At 37.0% G+C, this 23,460-nt stretch overlaps 2 protein-coding genes across 10 annotated transcripts in view; one reads left to right on the plus strand and one right to left on the minus strand.

Annotated features, from left to right (window-relative positions):
* Positions 1–23,460, minus strand: part of CASK (calcium/calmodulin dependent serine protein kinase) — a 185,316-nt gene that overhangs the window by 66,937 nt on the left and 94,919 nt on the right. For 8 of the 9 annotated variants that reach the window (XM_059493309.1, XM_059493303.1, XM_059493308.1 and 5 more), the window contains exons 6-8: positions 13,493–13,595; positions 3,260–3,435; positions 986–1,108 (exon numbers count right to left, since the gene is read on the minus strand). In XM_059493309.1, coding sequence (XP_059349292.1) covers positions 986–1,108; positions 3,260–3,435; positions 13,493–13,595 — 402 coding nt within the window. Of the gene's footprint in view, positions 1–985; positions 1,109–3,259; positions 3,436–8,383; positions 8,554–13,492; positions 13,596–23,460 lie in introns of those variants that run through there. The other variant, XM_059493310.1, reaches the window with a different exon arrangement.
* On the plus strand, positions 15,251–20,156 carry GPR34 (G protein-coupled receptor 34). Its single transcript, XM_059466034.1, has 2 exons — positions 15,251–15,357; positions 17,131–20,156. The coding sequence occupies exon 2, from the start codon at positions 17,153–17,155 to the stop codon at positions 18,296–18,298; it is 1,146 nt and encodes a 381-aa protein (XP_059322017.1). The 5' UTR covers positions 15,251–15,357; positions 17,131–17,152; the 3' UTR covers positions 18,299–20,156.

The following is a 23,460-nucleotide window of genomic DNA, read 5'->3' on the forward strand; positions in this document are numbered from 1 at the left end:
CCATTCACTGGTGGTTACACCGTTTACTTGGACGGAGAAGAGCATAGGATCCTGTTCTTCCCAGGTTCTGTCTTTGTGGCTTTCTCTTTGTGTCATGTAGGGCACAGAGAGGCCAGCAGCAGACACCAGATCAGCCCCCTTTCAAAATAAGTGCCCTGTTTAAGTTGATGATATTATGACTTTTCTACCCTGGACACCCACTATAGAAAACCAAAGCATAACTAAGGACATTGCCAATTCATCAGCTTCTGCCAAAGAAAATACAGTGCTCTGAACCAGCACTTTTCACCTTTTAATTCTGTAGCACAATCCATCATTCTCCAACCCCAATGTTTAGCACAGACTAGTGATGGACTGCTGAGAAGCTACAGGTGTATTTTCTCCTTCTCCAGTTGTAAACTTTTCAGTGTGCAGCAACTACTCTTCCACTGGCTTAAAGTGTGTTGTAAATTCTGCCATCACTGAAAAATTATTTGATTACCAGATGTCATATAATTGCATGCAGTCACAGTGGCCTTGGGGCAACACTCCACTACTTCCTTCCCTTTTGGTGGGATATTTTCAAGCATCTAATGTAAGGAAGCAGCACAGTTCAGCAGCATAACCTACAGCAGTAGAGTGCATGGCTACATGACTAACAGGCAAGAGGTTTAGATATGACTGAGCAAAAAGGAGATCAGAAATTATCTCTGGAGTTTGATAGCCACAGAAAGACACATTAACACCTTCTTTAAGCTTTATGTTATGCAGCCCTGCTCCCTGCACTGTGGTGCTGCTGAAGATGTCCAACTGAGTTTGCTCTTAAGCAAGAGTTTAAGCCTGGCAATTATCAAAATCTCAGGCTCTACTCCTAGAAAACATTTAAAGCATAATATCCCACATTTTGTACAGTTCATGTCTACTTTGAAAAGCTCAGAAAAACAAAGAAATCCATAGTTTTCTCCCTTAAATGAGAAAGTAGCATGTAAACAGCTGCTTTTACTACCTTTAACCAGGGGTGATTCAGTGCTTCATACACTGTTATCCTCTCTGCTGGATCCAGCATAAGCATGCGGCGCACCAGATCTTTGGCACTTTCAGAAATATGGCTCCATTGCCTAGGATTCATCTGATTAGGAGCAAGAAAAAAAATTAAATTAGTAATAAGAATGTACAAAAGAACTAGCGTTTATCTACAATAATTGCAGAGATTTAATAGTGGTTGGTGCTAGCAAACATTTCTGTGTAATGAACGTAAAAGGAAATTTCTAAGGGTCTTAATAACTTGTAAAAATGGAACACTAGTTACTACTGAAATGGCACAAAAATTGAAAACATAAACCCTGACATGTCCTTATTATGTTATAATCACAGTGTAATTTCTACCTACTCTACATTCTGCTCAGATAAAAGTCACCACTCACTAGATACAGCAAAACACAATTAAGCTCTGTTTAACTGTTAATGACGCATATGATAAATGCAGAAATTAAATCTACTCCTGAAATCAATATATGGCAAGAGAATTTATCTGTTTCAACCCACAGTTTCATGCCAGTGATTCTGGGAAAGAAAGGAATAAGGGAATGCCTGTTGTGAACCACGCTGATCCTGTCCTGAAGGTGCTATGGGACAATGCCTCTTCCCAATAAATCCCTTTCAACTTCACAACAGGTAAAGTTTTTCCACTAGGAAAATAAAAAAGTCCTTTTCCTTTCTTTCCATAGGAAAGCTTAAAAGGACAAGACAATACCAGCAATTGCAACACTTTCAGAGTAGAACTTTAGGAGATACAATATGAAGGATGATTTCAAATATATTTTCATTTTGTGCATATATGCAGGTTTGTGCCCAACCAGTCAAAATGATGGACACCTTATAAAACCATACCAAAGTAAGAAAATTCTTTATGTGATATAAAGGATAATATCCTTAAGGTATTTTTAGTATTTCTTTAAATTATGAAGAAGCTAAGTTTTATTTAAATGATAGACAGCTAACTTTACAAAGTATTGAATGCAAATTCAAAATGATGACCAGACTCTTTTCAATGTTACAATCTGATCATTATAAGAGGTCCATTTTATTTAAAATAAGTATTTACAAAAAATGGTCACTTTGAATGGGGGCCCTCAGCAATGTTATCTGGCTATGAAATGCACATTTATAGGTGTGAATAAATTTTTTTTCCAGCTCTAATGAAATGAAGGTAATTGCAAATTTCACAGGATTTTCACTGAATAGACAAATTACTGTGGAAACAGGAACAAAAAAGGAACTAAGAGGACACAATGTACTGGTTGTAGCTCTTTTTTTAAAAAAAAAAAAGAGAAGTTAACTTGTATCCTTCCAGAAGGTTTTAGCTGCTTAAGGGATTCCATAAAGAAATCTTCCATAAAGTGAAATATCTGTCAAACTGTGCAATCCCAAAACTAGTGCTATGGAGAAATGCTGCTGTTTCCAGGATTATAAAATGGAAAAAATGAAATATGTGCTCCTGACCAAGTACAGTAACACTGCTGTCACTTACATTGTAGCAGGCTGATAAGGTGAAATAATAAATCTGACTGACAGACATCTTTGGGAGTTTTCATTTGTAATTTGCTCATGCACAGCTCATGTATGACCTTGGTCCAAAAGCTGATCTTAGACAAACCCACAGTGAAGTTTCAGCTTTAAATTTGTCTCTACAATGGTGTGTGGGCTGAGGCTGTGACAGCTTCTATTGTGTGCACCCTGACCTGCTGTGGCTGCAAGTGGCTCCTGTTGAATCATCAGCTGCACTTTACTGTACCCTGCACTAAGAAGAAAAATGCTTGCCTGCATTTGTAAAATAACATGCATTTTGTTTTAAATCAAGGCAATAAGATGATGATGAATGTTTATGACAGCTGTTGTTATAAACAGATAACAGATCAAATTTTTGATCTGTTAGCTGATCAAAAATTTTAAATTGTTTATAAATCTGAGGTTACAGCATGTTCTAATTCACAGCTAAACCTCTTGTCTTCCTACAGGGCTCAATGTACAGTTAGGGGCTGATTGTAACACCCATTTATTATTTTATCTGAGCAAATATTTCGATATTCTAATTCCTAGCAATGACACAAAACACATCAGGTACAAGACAGACCAAGGAGGGAAAATAATCTCTTTTCCTGTGTGACAAATTTCCATAAACTTTACATTTAAATCAGGCTAAATACAAACATCAACTTTCAGAAATGTTACCAACAGAGCTCATCTCATTGGAAAAGGATTCATGTATGCTGTCATTTACCTTGTATTTGCCTTTAATAATGCCTTCAAATAATCTTTCCTTGGTTCCATAAAAAGGCAAACAACCACTTAGCAGGATAAACAGGATCACACCACAACCCCAAACATCTACAGGCTTCCCATATGGTTCTCTTTTTACCACTTCTGGAGCCATGAAGTGAGGTGTTCCTACACGTCCTGAATGGAAATAAAAAGAAAATTGAGTCAAAGTGATGTGTGTCAAACACGGAAATGAAGAATATCACTGCATCAAAAAAACCCAGTTTTAATACATTTTGTTCATGGTTTAAAGCTTTAAACACAATTTATATTTTTATATATATGTAGTGAGATAAATCAGCGTTTTCCCTTTTGTTTAATTTTTACTTTAATAAACTGAGGAATAGTCTACCCAAGCTGGCAGAATGTGAAACAAGACCTGTAAGAGCACTGGGACTCTTCAGTAAAACTTGCCATATAAAAGTAACCCATTAATTTGGACAATCTTTGAAACAGGAATTATTTAGAGAGCAAATACAAAGATGCTGTAAAGTTCTAGTCCACACTGATAATTTGAAAAAGCTGCAGCTAATTGGCAAGAGCAGAGTCTGATGCTCTGCCCATACCTTGGCTGGTCTACTAAAACTGCCAGCAAAAATGCAAAATGCCAGCAAATGTGGTATTCATTTATTTGAAGAGGGCAGTTTCTTATTGCAGATGAAAAGATAATGCTAATTTCACAGAGTGCTTTCATTGAGTGTAATTAATGCTTTCCTATGAAAGCAAAATGTATTAAGCACCAACTGATCTTCTGAGCAGATAAAACTGATTAGAATAATCTCATTCAATTTCTATGTAACACCAATAAAACAATGAACATTTTAACTCTCCTTATAAATGTTTCCCATTGTAAAGAGTTTTGTCTCCATTGCAAAAATTAAGCTTGGAATGCTCAGGTTATCACTGACACTTCAAACACTGCAGTCTTTGGACTACCCTGGTTCCACCAAATACCAACAGAAGAAAAAGAACATCAGTGTAGCAAACTTTCACCACTAGTACCTCCTTCATAAATTATTGTTGCTTATTACAGTGGATTTCAGGGGCTCCATTCCAGGCCTGCAGCACCTGCTGGTTAGGAAAGCCTAAAATGCACCCCAGAGGATCCAGGGTGTTTGAAGGGCATGTACTCAACTCAATTTTGTCTTTGTAAAGAGACTCTTGTTGATCAACCTGTCCTGCTCACCCTCAGCATGGGAGTCAGCCAAGTCACAGCACTGAGAACACCTGGGGGACTATTTGGACATGGCTTCCTCAGGAAAGACCATCCTTTGGTTATCCCACCTAATCCAGGAACTTTATCTGACCATGTTCTTTTAATTAGTCCTTTTTGCATTAAAGGATTAAAATATTGTCAGAAAGACAGCAGCTTTTCAACCATACTCTTAAGAAAAAAACACCACAATTGCCAAAATTCTTCATGTGGCTTTCTGTTAAACCTTTTCAATCCCAGTTTAGCAGGGAATTCCTCTGCCAAACAAATGTTAGGGATCTGTCTGTGACAAAGGGATGTTACCTCATCACCACCAGGCTAGGCTTAGGCTAGGCTAGGCTAAGCTGGCATCTTAACAAGTCCCTGCAGTCCAGGCTGACCTGACAGCAAGGGCCAGTTCCTTCCTGAGCTAAAAAAGATTAAACCACCAAGATGCTGCAAGTCCAGCTCATCCCTCATATCACAGGAGGAGGAGGAAGGATATTTAGTCTGGACAGAGAAAGAATCCACAGAGGGGAAGATGAGTCATTCTTCTTGTGGGCTGGACACACTTTGGAGGGGTATGGCATAATTTCAGCCTGAGAAACCTCAAAGGCCAAATCTTCAAAATCACATATATGAGGTACAGAATTATCTCCTTAGATGATTCTCTCTCTTTTAGATGCCTGGTGGCAGGGAAGACAAGGAAAATGGAAATCATATACACACACACATCCAGTATGCATAACTTGCTGTGATTTTTTCTGCCTTTTTTATGTGCTTAAAAACTTTTATCTGCAAAGTTTCCTCTTTTTTTCCCCCTCTGGATGCCATCACTGGTGACAGGAAAAGCATCAGCATTTCCAGCTCTGCATCAGGCCATGTCTGTGCATAAGCAGCAACACCTGCCTCTTCAAAGAGCATTTTTCTATCCCTCAGACTGCTTGTGTGATGTTTGTGGTGTACCTACCATAGACTGGAAACCTTTAACTCAGGAGATGATCACAGACCACAGAGCTTACCCAGGTCTTGTTTGCCTCAGTAGGAACTTCCTGAGGCTTGGGTGCAAAGGAACCCATGTGCAATGTTGGAGCAGGTGTAATCTTTCTTACATGTTGAAAAAAAATCTTTTGTGGTACTAAAGCACACTTAAATATTTTTCATAAATACAAATGGAAAATTGTATATTCTCTGAAAATTCTGCCTTCCCACCATGCTTTATAATTGCTGTTATAAAATCTGACAAGTGTGGAAAAGAGGGATTACTCTGAAGACAAAGAGGGGAAATCAGCAGAAGACAAAACATCACATGGGATAACAAGCTATTTAAAAGAGGCATTAAGGTTCAGTTGTCTGGAGAAAGTAGCTAATGAAACCATGAACCTTAGATATCAAATGATATCTAAGTTGATTTAATGTGTATTTTCAGCAATTATGTACCAGCCCTCTCAGGTCAGGAACTTTTTGTGGTTTCAAATAAGAAACTGCAGAGGTGAACATGGTGCAAAAATGACTGTGTGCTGTGAGAACAGCACTTAAAGGTTTGGGTTTTGGCTTTGGGGTTTTTTGTCAATGCACTTAAGTCTGCTGGGTATTTCAGTGAAGGGTAACCTCAAGAATATCCTGTGTCCTGGCAAACAGCTGCATTTTCTCCTGGTGTAAATAGCATATTTAGCAGCAACACATGCTATAAAAGCAATCCAATAGCATGATGGAGTGTAGGAATTTAGGTGTCAAGGTGCTGGCACTGGGACTGCAGGGGTGGTCTCTGTGAGGAGGGGCTGGAGCTGCCCCATGCCAGACACAGTTCCAATGGGATCACTGCAGGCACAGCTCAGCCCAGCAGTCAGGACAGTGGTGTGAGAAAGCAGGGAAAGTGTGTGTAAGAAAGGGAAAACCTGCCCAGTAAGTGAGGAGATTGGGAACTGCCATTTCCCATCCTCCCTGAACCACCTGGGGCTGGGGGGTGAGTCAGGAGTGAAGCTGAACCTGGGAAGGTGAGGAGAGGAGGTGGTTAAATTTCTGTCTTTGCTTCCCACTATCCAAACCTATTTGATAATTCAAAGCCCCTATTTTGCTTCATCTGGTGACCTCACATCAGAATGTGAGGCTGCACCTTCACTTGGTGCTCAAGTGCTCTTACAGACAAGTGACAGTCAAAACCCAGGCCCTCTTTGATTATCACACATCTTCTTTCTGGTTCCCTGAAGTTAGAAGGTGTTTCTTCCACCACAGGTAGAAGAATTTGATCTTTGTTGGCCTGGTCCAAACTCAGGACACAATAAAAATCCACTTTGATGAACTGCTTGTCATGGAGCAGAAGGAATAGAGTGGTTTAGTAAAAGGAAACACTACACAGCTGTTTAAGTCCCCACCAGGCTGCTGCCATAACCCAGATGAAAAATGGATGTTACTTAAAAGCAAACTGAAAAATTCAGTGTTACTAAACCCTAATACTCACTTTTAAATTTAAAATGAGAACTTCATAAATACAAATTAAATTAAAAATAAAACTAGGCTAGGTTAATGATATCCTGTCATTTACCACTGCTAGATTATAATTAGTGGAAACAGTTAAAGACAGATTTGGTTTTGTTAATGCCGATAACAGATCCCAATACTTTAGGTGAGAGGGATGAAGTGGGTACTTATGATGGTGGAAATCACAATTTTATGTCCATGAAAAAGCAAACCCAGAAGAAGCAGAAATGTAACTGGTTGAGACTGAACTGTCCAACAGTCAAACAGGATTTAAAAATGCATATATATATATATATATATATATATATATGTGAATATGTACTGGAATCTTAAAAAGGCTACAGAAGTTCAGAAGTTTCTGGGCCAGCTGTTGTCCTTGTGACCATTCCACTGGGTTCATCAAAGGAGCAAATGATGATTTTGAAGTTATTCTAAAAACTGACCTGAGCAAGAACTATTGAGCTGCACCTTTGAACTGAACTTAGCTCAGGAAAATGAACAAAGTGCACACATGAACTTACACAGATGGGGAATTTTCCTATGTTGAAACTACAAGAACTGTAAGGAGTATCAGTAACAGCATAAATACAGTTAATAGACAGCAAAGTTGTCTAAAACCATAGATATTCATGGCCCTTTAGCTCAAATATCACTTCTGCTGAAAATTATTTAGCAGAAAATCTGCCTTCTAAGCATGTCCAGTGTAAAATTTTAAAATTCTTCTCAACAGCTCACTTTTAAAATATTTTAGAGATTTTCAAATTTTTTTGGTATTTTGGGAGAAAGTCTGCACTTTTTGGAGGCAGTTTGAAAAAGAGCAGTAGTTAAAGGCACTTTTCTCTGAAACAGGTGACTTCTGCCTTCACAGGCTTTTTACTCTTCACAACATAAGCACACTCATGGATATATTCAAATGACTGTGCATGAAAAAACAACATTTTAACTGAATATAGATTACATGCATGCACACACAGAGGATTTTTAGCTGTATCCATACATGAGAAGAAATCATATAGAAGACTGGAATCAATTTTCTGTCTGTGTCCATTTAGATTCTTTGTTCTAGAGTGGCATTAACTGAAAATCATCACTGTACAAAGACTCAACAGTGGCATGTAGTCCATGTGATACCTGCCTCCATCCATTTCACTGCAAATGCCTACACCAAAGTGTTTGCTGAATTAGGAAGCACTCAGTGCCTGGACAGGGACATCCAGGTTACACTGGAAAGGATACCTTATTTCTAGAAGTAAACTTTCTTACCAGCCAGTTTTTAAGGCATGTTGGCTGCCTGTAAATTTATAAAGTTGCTAATTTTGCTGGTTTTTTCCTGTGGATTAACAGAAAGCTTCAGTCTTCAGGTGCTGTCAAACTGACATAATTTACAAGCACTAAAGATAAATTTTGACTTACCTTTGGTAATTTAGTTTCTATGACTCTTTCCATATTATTCCAGACAATAGGGCTATGCTTTCCACAAGAAGAAGAGTATATACAGAGACCCAATCAGATTTTGTCATCCCTAAGGCAGGGGATTGATGACCAAGATATCAGAAGGAGAGTCTTTCAACAGCAGTAGTATCTGAACGATGTATAAGGAAACAACTGGAACAAATAATTTTTAGGAAAAAAAATGTGAGGTACTAATAAACATCACCATCTGACCTCTCACAATAGTGTAATAAGAAATATGCTCACAAATTAAAGTGTTTCTAAAAGAGTGGGATGTCCAGAATAATGTGGAAGGAATCAAAGAATCACACACAACAGATCAGAGAGGGCAGTACTTTACTACTATTAATTCCTTTCCACATTACTCCAGACAATAGAGATGTTTAAAGCAGGTCTACAGAGGAGATGAGTAGATTAAAAAAAAAAAAAAAAAGGAAAAAAAGGGGGCAGAAAAAGGGGTAATTTAACTTCAGCACAGAAGACTGTCTGAAGAAAATGTGTTTAAAAGATGCATCAGCAGACAACTGGATCACTAGATATGAGTGTCCAGAAAACAAACAAAGCAAAGTTCACAGGTTAATGAGATTAATTATAATTCATTCAATAGCCTTTTCTGTCATAAAACTATGATGGAGGAAGTAAATCCTAATGATTTCTCAACACATTAACCTCCTGTAAGCACTCTCAAATCAGCCCAGATGTGAAGTGACATTTCTGTGAGAAAGTAAACCACAGCTGTATCTTTTAAATAAAACAAAGTCTCTTAAAGGCAAATCTGGGAAGTGAGTCACATTCTTTTATTTTTCAGGAAAAAAAAGAAGTGAAAACACTACCCTGTAAGAGAAAGAAGAATAGTAGTGTAGGATCTCAGCCTACAAAATTTTACTTCTCTTTGGAAAACAAATGAAAGCTTTGAAATACCAGACTCTGATGATGAAAAGGAAAAAGCGTCTGCGCAGTATAAAACCACTCCAACATTAAAAACAAACAAAAAAGAGTTTTCTAACCTGGGGTTTATAAAACCACCAAGCTCCAGTTTGATGAAGCACTGAAGATGCTGCCCAGAGTGCTGGCAGATGTTCCACCCCTGCAGACATTCAGGATCAGGTTGCTCTGAGCAGCCTCATCTGTTGGAAGGTGCTCTGCTCCTACCAGGGGGTTGGACTGGATGAGCTTTAAAGGTCCCTTTTCAACCCAAACCATTCTATGAGCATTTTTACATTGATGAGAAAAAAACCAAAAAATAAGGAACTCTAAAAAATTCTGCCCCCTTTCCCCCCATATCATAGTTTTAATTAGAGGGAAATTTATGGCAATGCCTTCTTTTGCTGTTTTTGTAGTAAGTCTAAAATACAGCTCACAAGGAACCAAGAGCACTTGGTATTTATGGGCTGTACTGACACTAAGAACATGTAAGATGTTTTCTAATAAGAGAATAATTTACATTAGAATACTACAGGATTTTGAGGCAGCCTAGGGCATCTAACTAATAATACATAAAAATTAATACTGGACTGGATTAGCATTATGGTATCTGTGACCTTTTGCTGCTGAAGGTAAAATGTGAAAGTTAACTATTGACAGTTAACTATCCCCAGATAAAGAACCTCATCCTACTTAGGTCTGTACAGTTATCTTGGCACTAATTGAAACCAGGCGTCATGGTTTGAGAGGAAGTAAGTTTTCTGAGATGCTGTGGTCACACTCATAGGTGTAATTAAGTAGATTAAGTGAAGGAAATATCAGTTGTGAACTTGATGATTTCTGTTCCTTCAGACTTTTATACCATATACTAGCTAAAAATCCCAAGATTTAGCATCTAAGATATTTGATATCAGATAAATCTGATGTCACATTTAAGAAAATACTATGACAATTCATACTATGCTCTGCAAGAAAACTCTTCAAGGAAGGAGACAGAGATCATAATGTGAGATTAGTCTATTAAATCACTGACTTCCCAGAGGTTCCACTACTCCAGCTGCATCATAACAATGCAACACAGACTGTTTATTGTCTTATGGAACTGTGCTGCTCCTTAAAGGAATTCACTTATAAATTATGTTGTTCACTAACTCCTGTGTATACTGCCAGAGGTCCTTTATAAAGTACTTCAAGGCTTCAAGTCACAATTTTCCACTACTGATCATAAGAAGTGAAGCAAGAAGAGACCTTCAGAGACTGGTAGCTCATGAAACCTATTACCTCAAACTCAGATGACAACACATGAATCTTAGCCATTTATTGCAGCTTAGGGGCAAATGGAGTGGAACAAAGAATATTTCCTTACATTTCCCCCTCTGGCCTTATGAAGAAATGAGTTATGGCTACATACTTTTTGGTTTTTGTACTTTATTTTACTTACATAAAGTAAATAATAACTAAAATGGAACTTTCTTAAAAATAATGTCAACTGAGTTGTTAGCTGATAAAATAGAGTCACTCCTAAAATCTCCTCCATACACATTTTCATCAATGACATATAGTATGATGTCACAGCTTGTTCTCATGAGCTCTCTTACACTTCTGTAAAACAGCCATCTACCTGCTTGAAAGAAAGAATCCTATAGTTACAATCCTTCTAAACTTCACAAGTCTGTCTCTGGACTTATATAAAAAGATTTTAATAACTGGGGTTTAATTTAACTCCAAAACAAAAATTCCTTCCCCAGCAAATTATGCACACTCTGATAAAGATGTCTTTGTCAAGTCAAAAAAATGTTATAGTCCCAAACAAAGCAAAAGCTGTAAGCTTGAAGGCTGGCTTCAAACACACTGAGGGAGAAAATTCCCTTTAGTTTGTTCTCCTGAGGCTACACACAATCTGGGATTGCCAGGCACAGGTGTGTCAAGGTGTACAGAAGTAGGAAAAACAGCACAAACAAAGCACAGGGGATTTCAGGTTAGCAAAATTATCTTAATGCCATGATAGATTTTATTTAATAGAGAATTTCTTTTGTTATGTACTAACCACCAAATGCAGGCATTGCCAAGCTAAAAGGGAAATAATGCTATGCTAAAAGGGAAATAATTGACTATGTCAAGAGGAATCAATGTTTTCCACTAAAAATTAGAAAAGCAATGTGAAAGTGAACAGGTTGGTTATGATGCTGTTCAGACTTCTCTATTTGGAGAATTTCTACTTTTTTTAATGAGACAATTGAGAAATAAGAAGTGCTTGTAAATTATTCTTAGTATTATGACAAAATTTTTCCATATGAATAACACCCTTAAACAAATGTGTAGACAAACACTGATTTATAAGGAACTTATAGTCCAGTTCAAACATCCAGTATTGACAGCTGTCAATATTTCATATAAAACATGTGTTATATTGTAAAACTGAATAAATAAGACCTTGCCAGCTCTGTGTAGGGAACTGTCTAGTAATTTGTCTTCAAGTAGGGTTCTGGCAGGGAAAAGAATTGTCAGAAAACAGAGGTAGTTTGTGCTTAAAAGACTGGAATGGAAGATGAGGAGAAAGAGAGGAGTCAGTTAAGGAGACTTTCCACAGTAAATAAATGGAATGGAATTATTCTGGGTATCCCTGAAAATGAGTGGAATTTGAAGCTGAAAGCCACAACTGCCAATGAAAAGGCTGCAAATTGGAGATGCCAAGTTGAGAAAAAAGGAAAAAAATAATTGTGTGAAGGCAGACCAACATGGCAGAAGTTGAGGTGGAAGAAGCAAAAGATACTGATAAATATCACAGTGATGAGGTTTGGGATCTTCTGTGAGAGCTGCCAACAGAACCCCCAGCAGTGATCACTGCTGCAGGTTGAGCACAGGAGCAGTGAGTGGGATCACAGCACTGGGAACAGCAACACAAAAGGAAGGCCATGGCAAACTTCAGGAAAAATGCAGTAATTTTTTTTTTTCAAAGTTGAACTTGAATGTTTCTTGCTAGACAATTGGTAATCTGAAATCACACTGCAACTGACTACCTCCAGAAGAGTGGCTGAAACAGACGGAGTGGATAAAGTTGCTCAGCAGAACACAAAGAAGAAAAATGAGATAATTAGAAACAAAAGTGTAGAAACTGCCACTAAAAAAAAAGCAGTGACTGAGGTACAGATAATTTGAGTAACACAAGAAAAGTAAAGAAAGCAATGACTTTTTTATTACAGCTTAACTGAATGGGTATTTTCTTGGAAAATATGTCTCTAGTTAATAAGATACTTGGATATTTCTAGGGTATCAGCAATATCTGGAAGGAAATGGAATCTGTTGATATGTTTATATTTGATTTTCTTTTTATTTAAAAAAATGTACAAAACTCAAATTGACACAGAATGTTAAGTGATTAAATTAGGAAATCTGAGATTTTGAAGATGCATGGTACTGAAGAAAGTTATTAATTCAGAAGAAAAAAATAGTAAAACTAAAAAAATGTTTTGTTGTGGTCTCCTACTCTGGCAATGAAAGCATCAGAAAATTGATTGGGTCTTCATCTGTGCAGGCTGATTAAAGCATAACCCTATTGTCTGGAACAATATGGAAGGCAGCTAGAGGAAATAAAATCCACAGAAAACAAAACACGGTCAAAAAATATACATACGTATCAAGATATTGATGTCTTATGCAATAATTACAATGAAATTTTAAAACACAGAAAAGAACCACATGTGAAAACCAGTAAGATTTTGCTATTAACCAGCACAGCATTCTGACAGGAACTGCCTATCCAACAGGGCAGCACTGAGGATGCTGCAGTAAGTCCTTACTCAAGTGCTTCAATGACTGCATTTTTATTTTCTTTGCTTTACCAAGCATGGCAGAATTAAGCCAAAGCTTGTATTAAAGTGGAAAATTCTTTGGGTATTATTAGTTTTATTTTTATCAAACCAGCATGAGCTCCTGTTGAGTAACATTTACAGGGATTTAATGTTTGAATGCACATTACATTCCACTACCAATTTAGCTTGGCTGTGTGCATTTACCATGTTAACTTAGTCTGTAGTGAAATATTATTTTTGAGCTCTTGTTTTGCAGGCCAGGCTGTGTCAGAAGAACAGAACTCTGCAGTACAACATGCACAATACTAAATAACTTAGAAGGAAAATTTCTTACCTCCAGCAACTAGCCCAGACTCTCCTAACTGAATTGCTACCCCAAAGCCACCAAGCTTTACTGGGGCTGAATTCTCTTTTGAGGCAAGCAGTACACAGTGTGGCTGAAAAGACAAAAATCCAGACAAATTATTACACTGTTTGAGAAAAACAATCTGCAATTTAGCACTTATTTTCATAAAGCTGAGAGCAGAGGTTAGATTTTGTTTTTTAAAAATAATGTCTCAATTTCCATAATCTTCTTTTCTGCATGGACTCCTCTTTCTACATTGGCTTCCCTTCTATTGCCCCAGGCACAGCAAAATCCTTTCAGAACTTATCAGAACTAGCAAGGAACACAAAGTGAAATCATGATTAAATGAAGATAAAAAATTCATGTGTATAATTTCTTACCTGGTATTACTTTTCATTTTTGTCTTCCATCCTATTAACCCTTACACTGTTTCAATTCCCCAGCTGAAATATCCTGCCTATGATATGTTTTGTGGGGTCTTATGTTTTCCACAGAGAACATAAAACTCTGTTTTGAGCCTTAATCACAGGATTCACTCAGCACTTCTTAAGTGCAGGAAAGAAAAGGAACACCCCTGGAATATTCCAGTGAGGGATATTCTTCAGGTGCCTAAAGTGGATTCCAGCCATAGCCATCTATATCTTTGATTTTCCACAAATAACAGTGAGGTGTAATATATAAAAATGAAATAACTGAATGAATTATAATTATATAATAAATATATAAGTGAAATAGAATTATACAACAATTCAGATGGGTACTGATTGCTGCAGGAGGAAGGAACGTACAGACAAAATCTATTAGAACACAATTTGGTATTAAACACACATACCCAAACAATTGCATTTAATGCAGAACTTCCTGCATTTACTCAAAGCCTCTCTTTTCAATACCATATTACTTAAAATGAAGAACCTCAAATTTGTATACTACTTCCTGAGAATACATTACTGCTTAAATTGCAAAACTAAGAACTCAAAAAAGTGCACAGGACCTACCAGAAGTTCCTTCTGACTACCTCTGAAGTCATCATCTCTAACTACCCACGTGTTTTTGTAAAAGTTTAAATTATATGAGAACAAAGACCTTCAAAACAATGTTCTTGAGATTTTAATTTAATTTAGGCCTAGTCATATTAGGTCTTCTAGAATCCACTCCTAAATTTCCAATTTATAAATGTAATTTTCAATTCCTGTGCACCACTTGGAAGAGTATTAGCAGGTGGTATTATTGCTGCATACTGTATTTCACTTCTGCCTTAGTGAAATGGTTCAGATGCACACTTTGGGCACTTTCACATCCTCTTGTCATTGTCATTTGGAGTGAGAAAGAATTCTAAAATTCTAATCCCATGCAAGGAGAAAGGTAGATGGGAGAACTATATAAACATTTACAAAATGTACCATTACCCTGTGGTGCTGACTTATCTTTACCCTATACTGGAAAAAAGTGACACTACTTCCACGAAGTATTAAAGAGATGACAGATAGTACCAACATCATCATCACCCAAAAACCCACTGGCACGGCTCACCAGAAACAAAACCTATGAGAAAAAAACTTCCGATCTCCAAATCAGAGCAAAACTGAGAAAAATTGATTACAGAACCTCTCTCAGCAGAACACAAATAAACTGGGTAGACCTAGATAAAAATGTCTTTAAAAAAACAAAGCAAACCAGTTGCAACACCAGTTAAAACTTCCCCCTGTTGCCAATTGTACGAGTCAGCTGGAGCTCGCCACTTTCACAGAGAAGCTGCTGCTGCAGCTTTCTAATAAAAGGACCTGCACGTTTCTCCTCCCCGTCTTCACCAGTGCTTTTGAGAACCAGCAGAACTTCTTAGCACATAAATGGTAAGTGAATTCTTTTATACTTAAGCTATAGTTCTCTTCATTGCAATTCTCTTAATATCTAGGTTTAAGCACGTCTGCTTGCTTAGAGGTGACACAACTTACGAGAGTGAAAAGTTTGTTCCCAATCCATTCGCAGCGTAACCCAAGTTTCTCCCTAATTGATCTAAACTTCCTTATACAAGTCCCCATATCAAACATTTTCACAGAAAAGCAATTTAAACATGAAGTCATTGCAGTAGATGGGTTTCAAGATATATTTGAAAACATTGCAGTTTGAAATCAATCTCTTGAAATTACTTGCCCTGACAATATCAAGTGGCAAGTATGAAAACAGCTGGTTTGGAAACTGCTAATGTACCCTACCAGTTTAATGTAATTGTAGAGTCAGACAACACAGGATGTTAAAATATTTTAGACTCTCCTCTCATGAATTCAGATTCTGTAAGTACATTAGGTCTTCTTAGAATTTTGCCCAAAGTGTTGCCATTTTCACTGCTGTGGCTGCACCACAGAATTAAATGTAAATTTGCATTTTTCAAGACCTAGCATGCAAATTGCATGGCCTAGACACAGAGCTAGCATAAAATTTATTTTAAAATTACATATACAGCAGTATGTATATGGTTTTTTGTTTTTTTTTTTTTTTTTTTTTTCTGTAACAGTTGCCAGAAAACTAAGTGCAGAGTGGTGCTAAAACCACTTCTGAAAATTTTGTGAGATTACAGGAAAAAACCTCTTTCCTCTGTAAAACTAAAATATTCTAAATAAACATTTGTATGGCATTTCTTGTTGCTATGACAAACAAGTCGAAGGCTGAAGTTTTATCATTATTTATCAGTAAACATCTCTCTAAACACCTTCATGTGATGGCTCTGCAAACCACACACTTCTGGTTTTCCTTTGTTGGTCAAGGCTGAGTTTTATCTTTCACATTGTACCTTCCTGGTCAGCAATAAGCTTAGTGAAATAAAAACTATCCAATGAAAGCAAAGAAAAACATGAAAACAAGAAAGGTTTGTAAACAACCTGTTACTGCATTCTTGTGATTTCCAGCTAATAGTAGTTTATTTGTGTAATACTGATTTGTGAATAGTAGAAAAAAGGAAAAAAACACTTACATTTATGTGAAGGTACAGATTATTAAAGACAAGCCACTGCAACAAACTGTCTTACAGGGTTACTTATAACACAGCACATAGCCAAATAAATATTATTAATTGATGAATGCTTTTTTAATTGAGAACCAGTGAGTTGCATATGAGAGATGTGAATTATTTAAAATTAACACAGATGAGTTTAGACTTCCTTTAATATACTTTGTGTCAACACTGAGAATACTTAGCTATGTTTACCTGTCCCTGCACCTTAGATAAAATTTTTTTGTGCTAGAAATCCTGGTCCCAAGAAGTGAATTTAAAAAACTTATTTACTCTTATAAAGAAAATGCTTAAGTCTGCAGGAAAATAGTTGTAATAGTTGCAGGAAAATTTTTGTAATAGTTGACTTTTAAAACAACACAAAACAGTAATAATACTGTAATTACAGAAATATTTATCTGTGAGTACTCTACATATCTGTTCTTTCTTGCCTGCAGATTACCTAGACATATTATTTTATGAAGAAACGCCTTCTATTCAGCTACACCAATACTTGGTGCATTTATTCCTTTTAGCTACTGCCTTTTATTTTTATATCACATTAGACTGTAGGCTATAAAGCAAACATACTTGAATGGAGATTTAATTCTTAAAATATCTCTTTGTCTTTTTGCAGAACAGCTAAAACCTGTTTTCAAATGATGGATGCAACTTCAGCTGCTTTACCAACCATTGGTCCACACAAGGAAGAATTCTGGAGTAACCAAACCAACCTGACCATAAATGTCTCCGAAAGTCACAATCATGCCAGCTGTTCCTTGGATGACAACAACTCACTGTCACTTGCTTTGACAGTTTTTTACTCCATTATTTTTGTTGTTGGATTGGTTGGAAATATTGTAGCCCTTTTTGCTTTCCTGGGCATTCATCAGAAGAGGAATTCTATCCAAGTTTACTTGCTAAACGTGGCTGTTGCAGACCTCCTGCTCATCTTCTGCCTTCCCTTCCGGATCCTCTATCACGCCACCAACCGCTGGATGTTCGGGAGGGCTTTTTGCAAGGTTGTGGGAACTCTGTTCTACATGAACATGTACATTAGCATAGTACTGCTGGGACTAATTAGTCTGGATCGTTATATAAAAATAACGAAGTCTGTGAGGCGTCCAAGGATGCTCACCACCACCCGGAGCGTGCAGATCTGCTGCACGGTGTGGGCCATTGCACTGGCAGGATTTATAGTGGTGGTTGCTCCATCTTTCTTTAAGACTGAGGACAGCAACTCTACCAAGTGCTTTCATTACCGAAGCAAACAGAATGCAGAGAAGACAGAAGCAATTTTAAATTATATCACTGTGCTCATTTTTTGGATTGTTTTTTTCCTTTTGATACTTTCGTATGTTAAAATTGCCAAGAACCTTCTGAAAATTTCGAGGAGAAGGGCAAATTTTCCCAATGCGGGAAAATACACCAAGACAGCAAGAAATTCCTTCATTGTTCTCATAATTTTCACCATCTGTTTTGTGCCTTATCACATGTTCAGGGTTGTCTACATCACATCACAGTTACAATCCCCATCCTGTTACTGGATGCAGATCATTCACACGTGCAATGAGGTGATGCTCATATTTTCATCATTTAACAGCTGCCTAGACCCAGTCATGTATTTCCTAATGTCCAGAAGTGTCCGTAAGACTGTATTCCAACTGATTTGCAGAAAACTTCATGGAGAGAAAAGCCTAAACCTGGAGAGCACTTCAGACATAAAACTTGGCCAATATGCTCAAGAGCGATTATCTAGCACCACTCCTCACTCCAGCTACTCAAGGAAGAAGTCTGTGATTTGAATGTTTAAATGGATCTCTGTCACTCCAGGTCACCGATTTCAGATCACAAAATCCTCTACTCTAGAGTTACTAATTCTGCCTCTTTCCTCCTGTTAAGAAAAATGAGAAGTCGTACTTCTGGCTTGTGAAAATGAGAAGTTACTTTTCAGAAGAATTTTTTCGCTCTTGTTTATCCAAGAAAACAAATTAGGAAGTTCTCAGACTTTTTTATGTTGGATTAAACTAGAACACTAACTCTTTAGGGACATTTCCACAAAGGGGTTTGAACCTGTAAAAGTAAACTTGTATATATACATTAATATTAGTAACTTGTGTGTGTAAATAATAGATGAATTTTGCAAAAAGTAAATTCTGTCCTATTTGAAAGATTTAGATACCATTACAGATTTTATGTATTTTATATTTTTTCTGTTTTAATAGGTTTCCAAGAGATCAGTATTTTTGCTACATTTATAAATGCATTTTAAAAGAAAATATTTGAGAATTTAGTAACATGTATCTTAAAAATGAGGTGAAGAATACAACATCAATTCAGTTTTAAGTACAGAAGACACTCTTAGTTTTATTAAGCAGCAAATTTAAAATATTCAATCCTACTAAGACACTTGCATTTCCAACATTTTAATGAGTGTCAAGGTCAAACACCTGAGGAAAAGCAAGCAACGCCTTCGGAAAATTCTAAATAAATGAAGGAGAGATGATGTGGGTATTTCCTAAGATTTCCTTCAATGCGACCAATTTGATGACTGCACAAAGTAGTTCAGCAAGGAACATCAACTCACAGAGTAGAGTAAAAATATCAGCCAGGCTCAGGCACTGGTCAACTCCTACATTTCCAAAGCCACACATTCCAGCTGCATGCTTCTTCCCTGGCAGGAGACTTTTCTTTCCATGTGATTAAAATAATTTTGATAATTGCTGATGCCATGTAAACAGCAATGTAATGACAACCTTTCATAGCTACAGCTACGTTTTTAGATACTAAACAGCTTTATGTATTTAGGCACAAACAAATTTCAAACTGTAACATTTCTCAAAAACCAGAGAGCTGAAGGTGGGGAATGTCTGGCACCAAGATGACTAAAGCAGCACAACCATGAATAAATTAAATGTCTGGGATAACAGACCAGAAAGGTGAAAGATATAGAGGCCAGACATCAAGCTCTGTTAAATAAGGATTTATTGTCTTTACACACACAAACAATACTGCTCAAATAAGTAGGTGTAAACAAGTTGGTTTTAATATGACTACCAGTAACTTTTTTAATGCATCATGTGACTGTTAATGCCAAATCTGTGCCAAAATGTGTGGGTTTTTACTAATTTCATAGAATATTCTGATTTTACAGAGGATACTCATAACACTCTGATTGAACAAAGTAAACATAAGGCTTCACCTCAGCTAGATATAAACTTGGTTTAATTTTGATGTAAATTCATATCATTCAGATTTGATGGAACTGGATATAAACATGTCAAAGAAATTACAATGACTAGCCAGTAATTGTTTTGTTTTGTTCTGCCCTTTTTTTTTTTTTTTAATAAAAAATTAGAGGGTTTCCTTATCTTCAAAAGAAAGATTCCTAAAAATGTGTAATTTCATAAAAATATGATGGTAACTGACTTTTTCTTAAATATTGCAGCATACAACAGAGGTGTTTGTACAGTAATTTCTGACTGATTCTCACAGAAATTGCATTTCAGGATCTTTTATCTATCATTTTGCCATCCTATTCTATTAAAGCTTCTCTTGTTTTGTATTTGTCCAATGCAATTTTATTATGCAATACTGTCGTTCTACATAATGACATCAATTCTGGTACATCTAGTGGAGTTTATAAACCATAATTTCACAAGATTTATATGTTATCTCATCCTTCTTTCTTTTCTATACTCATTCTGTGAGCAGTTGGTTGATGATACTGAACAGCAGGTTGGGGTGAGGGTGTGGGCTAGGGAATTCAGGAGAGGACAGACATGAACAACAGCAGCTTGAACAAAATGTGATTTCTAAAATTCTTTTGAATGAAGTGTTAGACCAGAATTTTCATTCACAAGGTTTGTAATTCACGGACACAGCAGTATTGCCAAAATAAACTCAGATCTCTTCAGAAGATCAAGTAGTAGTACAGGGTTTTGATACTGATAATCCAAACTCCATTACATTTTCAGAAGTGAAAATCTGAGAAGGAACAGGTCTATAAGAAAATCTAAGGGCAGACATGGCACAGAAGAGGGGAACAGGAACGACCACTTGATCTTGGCAAAGTGCAGCACTAAGGGAGCAGCAGTCACAACAAAGAGACAACTACAAAAAACAATCAGAAAATACTTTTGGATTTCTACAACTCTATAAATCAGTGCTTGAAGATGTAAGATGCCAGATGTATCAACTGGCTCAGAATGGGATCTGAAACTAGACAGCACTGTCATGTAGGAAGCAGTCACGACTGACCAAGAAACAAAAGTAGGTATATTTACTCTTTAAAGAAAAAAATTAATCCTTACATATTTTTTTCTGCAAACAGTTTTCCCAAATTTAAAGGGTAACACACCAGGCCTTACAAGAAAATATTACTGAATAACAAACAGTCCTGAAACATCTTGGGAAACCTGCTGAAAGCCACATTGTGACGTGTCAAATGACCACAGAATCAGTCACTCAAACAGTGTGTCTTACTTCTCCTCTTCCCAGTGCTTCCTGATTACCTGAGTCTCCAGAAGAATTTTAACATGAAGGTAATTCTATTTATTTTGCTTTCTGTATTTAAGGGCTAACTCAACACACATCCCTATATAACTGCATGAACCTCATTTTCCTCAGATCTATAAACACATGAATTTCAGCTGATGTACCAACATGTACCAGTGTAGTGCTGGTTTTGGCTGTGGTTTGAACTTGTGAACAGAAGTGTTGACAGCCAGGGATGCTTCAGCCATTGCTAAGCAGCCCTTGCACAACAAGCAGGACTTGACTGTCCCTAAGAACAGCTCAGCAGAGACAGGCTGGGGGTGCACAAGGACATGGAGGGGACACAGCAGGGACAGCTGGCCCCAGGGATATCCCAGAGCACATGGTGCCATGCCCAGCAATAGAAGCCAAGAAGGAAGCCTGGCTGTGTTGCTATTTTTAGGAACTCACTGGGCACTGGTCAGGTGGGGTTGCTTTCTATCACTTGGTTTTGTTTTTTTTTTTCTTTTCTTTAAGCTTACTAAACTCTTTCTCACAAACCATGAATTTCCACTTTTGCCCTACTGGTTCTGCCTTCCAGCCCACTGGAGAGGAAGTAAGTGAATGTGTGGGATTTAGGAGCTTTCTGGGATAAACCACAACCATCTACTTTGGTAGACACTGGCAGATTTGATCAGTGTTTCAGACGAAGTAGGAGGAAGACCAGAAGGGGGAGGGTCTGTTCTGCAGCACAGCAGCCATAAGAACAAGAGGGGGAAGAGGCAAAAATAATAAGCTAGGTTTTTACCCTTTTGATTCTTCCCGTCCCACTGAGGGGGACTGGGTGGGCAGCTGTGAGGGCTCACCCACCTACCAGCGTTAAACCACAACAACTTTCATTTTTGCACTGAAATTAAATGCAATTATGGTTTTTACTAGCAAACTGTTTCTGAGAAGAGACAAACATATTATAAAAGAGGAGTGCAACTTATACCACTGAAAAACAAGTGAGAATCCTATTATTCCCAGAACTGGGAGGTTCACACATGGAAGATTTAGTCTGATGCTCTGACAGCACACAAGGCTGTGAGAGACAGTGTCAAAGCCTTGCTCAAGTTGAGGAATTCCACCACTGGGAATTTCCTGGCTTTTGTATTTTTAGGGCCAGAAAACAAGCTGTCTGCATATGATGAAATGCAACATCTGCTGCCTATTGGCAATATAAAATCTAGAACATGTATACACTAAGAGTAATCACGGTTCAAGAATAGAGAAAATTTAAATCATTGAGGTGAGTAATACACATAAAAATAATTATGAAGAACTTAAGAGTGAATGGCATAAAAATGCATGTGTTCCATTTGAGTATCTTCAAACACATTTAGATAAAGCACACTATTTGTAAGTTAGGTGAAAGGAAATAGTCCACTAAAAGAATAAGGAAGGTGCTTGCTACAGCTTAGAACCAACTGCAACTGTATTCCTGGAATTTTAAAAAAACTTATAATACTTCATTACTTTGCTATTGCTCTCAATAATCCATTCCAAAATAAAGTCTGATAGACTCTAGTTCACTACAATAATCTATTATCATACAATAATTCAGAAAAAAAATGCAGCAGTTATGTCTTCTTACAGCATGAATTATTATCATTAAATTATAAATACTACAGGCAACAGTCAATAACCAACCAAATAATACTAGCAATTAAAAAAAAAACCTGCTAACTGGAATTGTTCACACCACTCTCAGCAACTTTTCAAAATATGCATTCTTGTATCTAAACCTCAGTGGAATGCCACAGCAACAAGTTCTTCTAATACCATTTAAGAAAGTATTAAGCATGTAATAAATAGAAGACTCTCTCTGTTAGAATGATTTTTAATATAATATACATTCAGAAGTGGAAAATTAGGTATAATTAAATCTAACAAGAATTAAAGCACATGCAAACTAATTACAGCTTTACAGCCTAATTACTAATACTCCACAGCAAATAAATGTAATTGTAAATGAGTTCAGCTATGAATTCAGAGTAAGAAGCCAGTCCATTATATTAGAAAAAAAAATAGTAATAATGAGACTGAACAATGATAACAGATCATGAGGCAAATTTATGCTTAAACATAAAGCCAAACTGGCAAAACAAGAACCCTACCAAACTTCTGTTCTCATAAAGGAACTTATGTAGAGGTTATCTTACACCACAGATGTATCAGAAAGCCCAAAAGTCTCAACTTCTGCAGAGGTGACCAGAGTTTGCCCTGTGATCATACCTATGCTGTGGAGGAAGAAACTGTCCTGTGTACACCTCTGGATGCTTTGTGTGAAACACTGCATTTCTTGGACAGTCCATTGAGTCCATTTTCCCTGCCAGAACCCTTGGATGTATCAGGTGTAAATTGTTTCCCCACAATCCACCACCTGACCAGACAGAAGAGATGTGTCCATGCGGTCACTCATGAGAGGACAGACGTGGACACTGCACAC

The sequence above is a fragment of the Ammospiza nelsoni genome, chromosome 2, assembly GCF_027579445.1.
Source record: "Ammospiza nelsoni isolate bAmmNel1 chromosome 2, bAmmNel1.pri, whole genome shotgun sequence".
Taxonomy (NCBI): Eukaryota; Metazoa; Chordata; class Aves; order Passeriformes; family Passerellidae; genus Ammospiza; species Ammospiza nelsoni.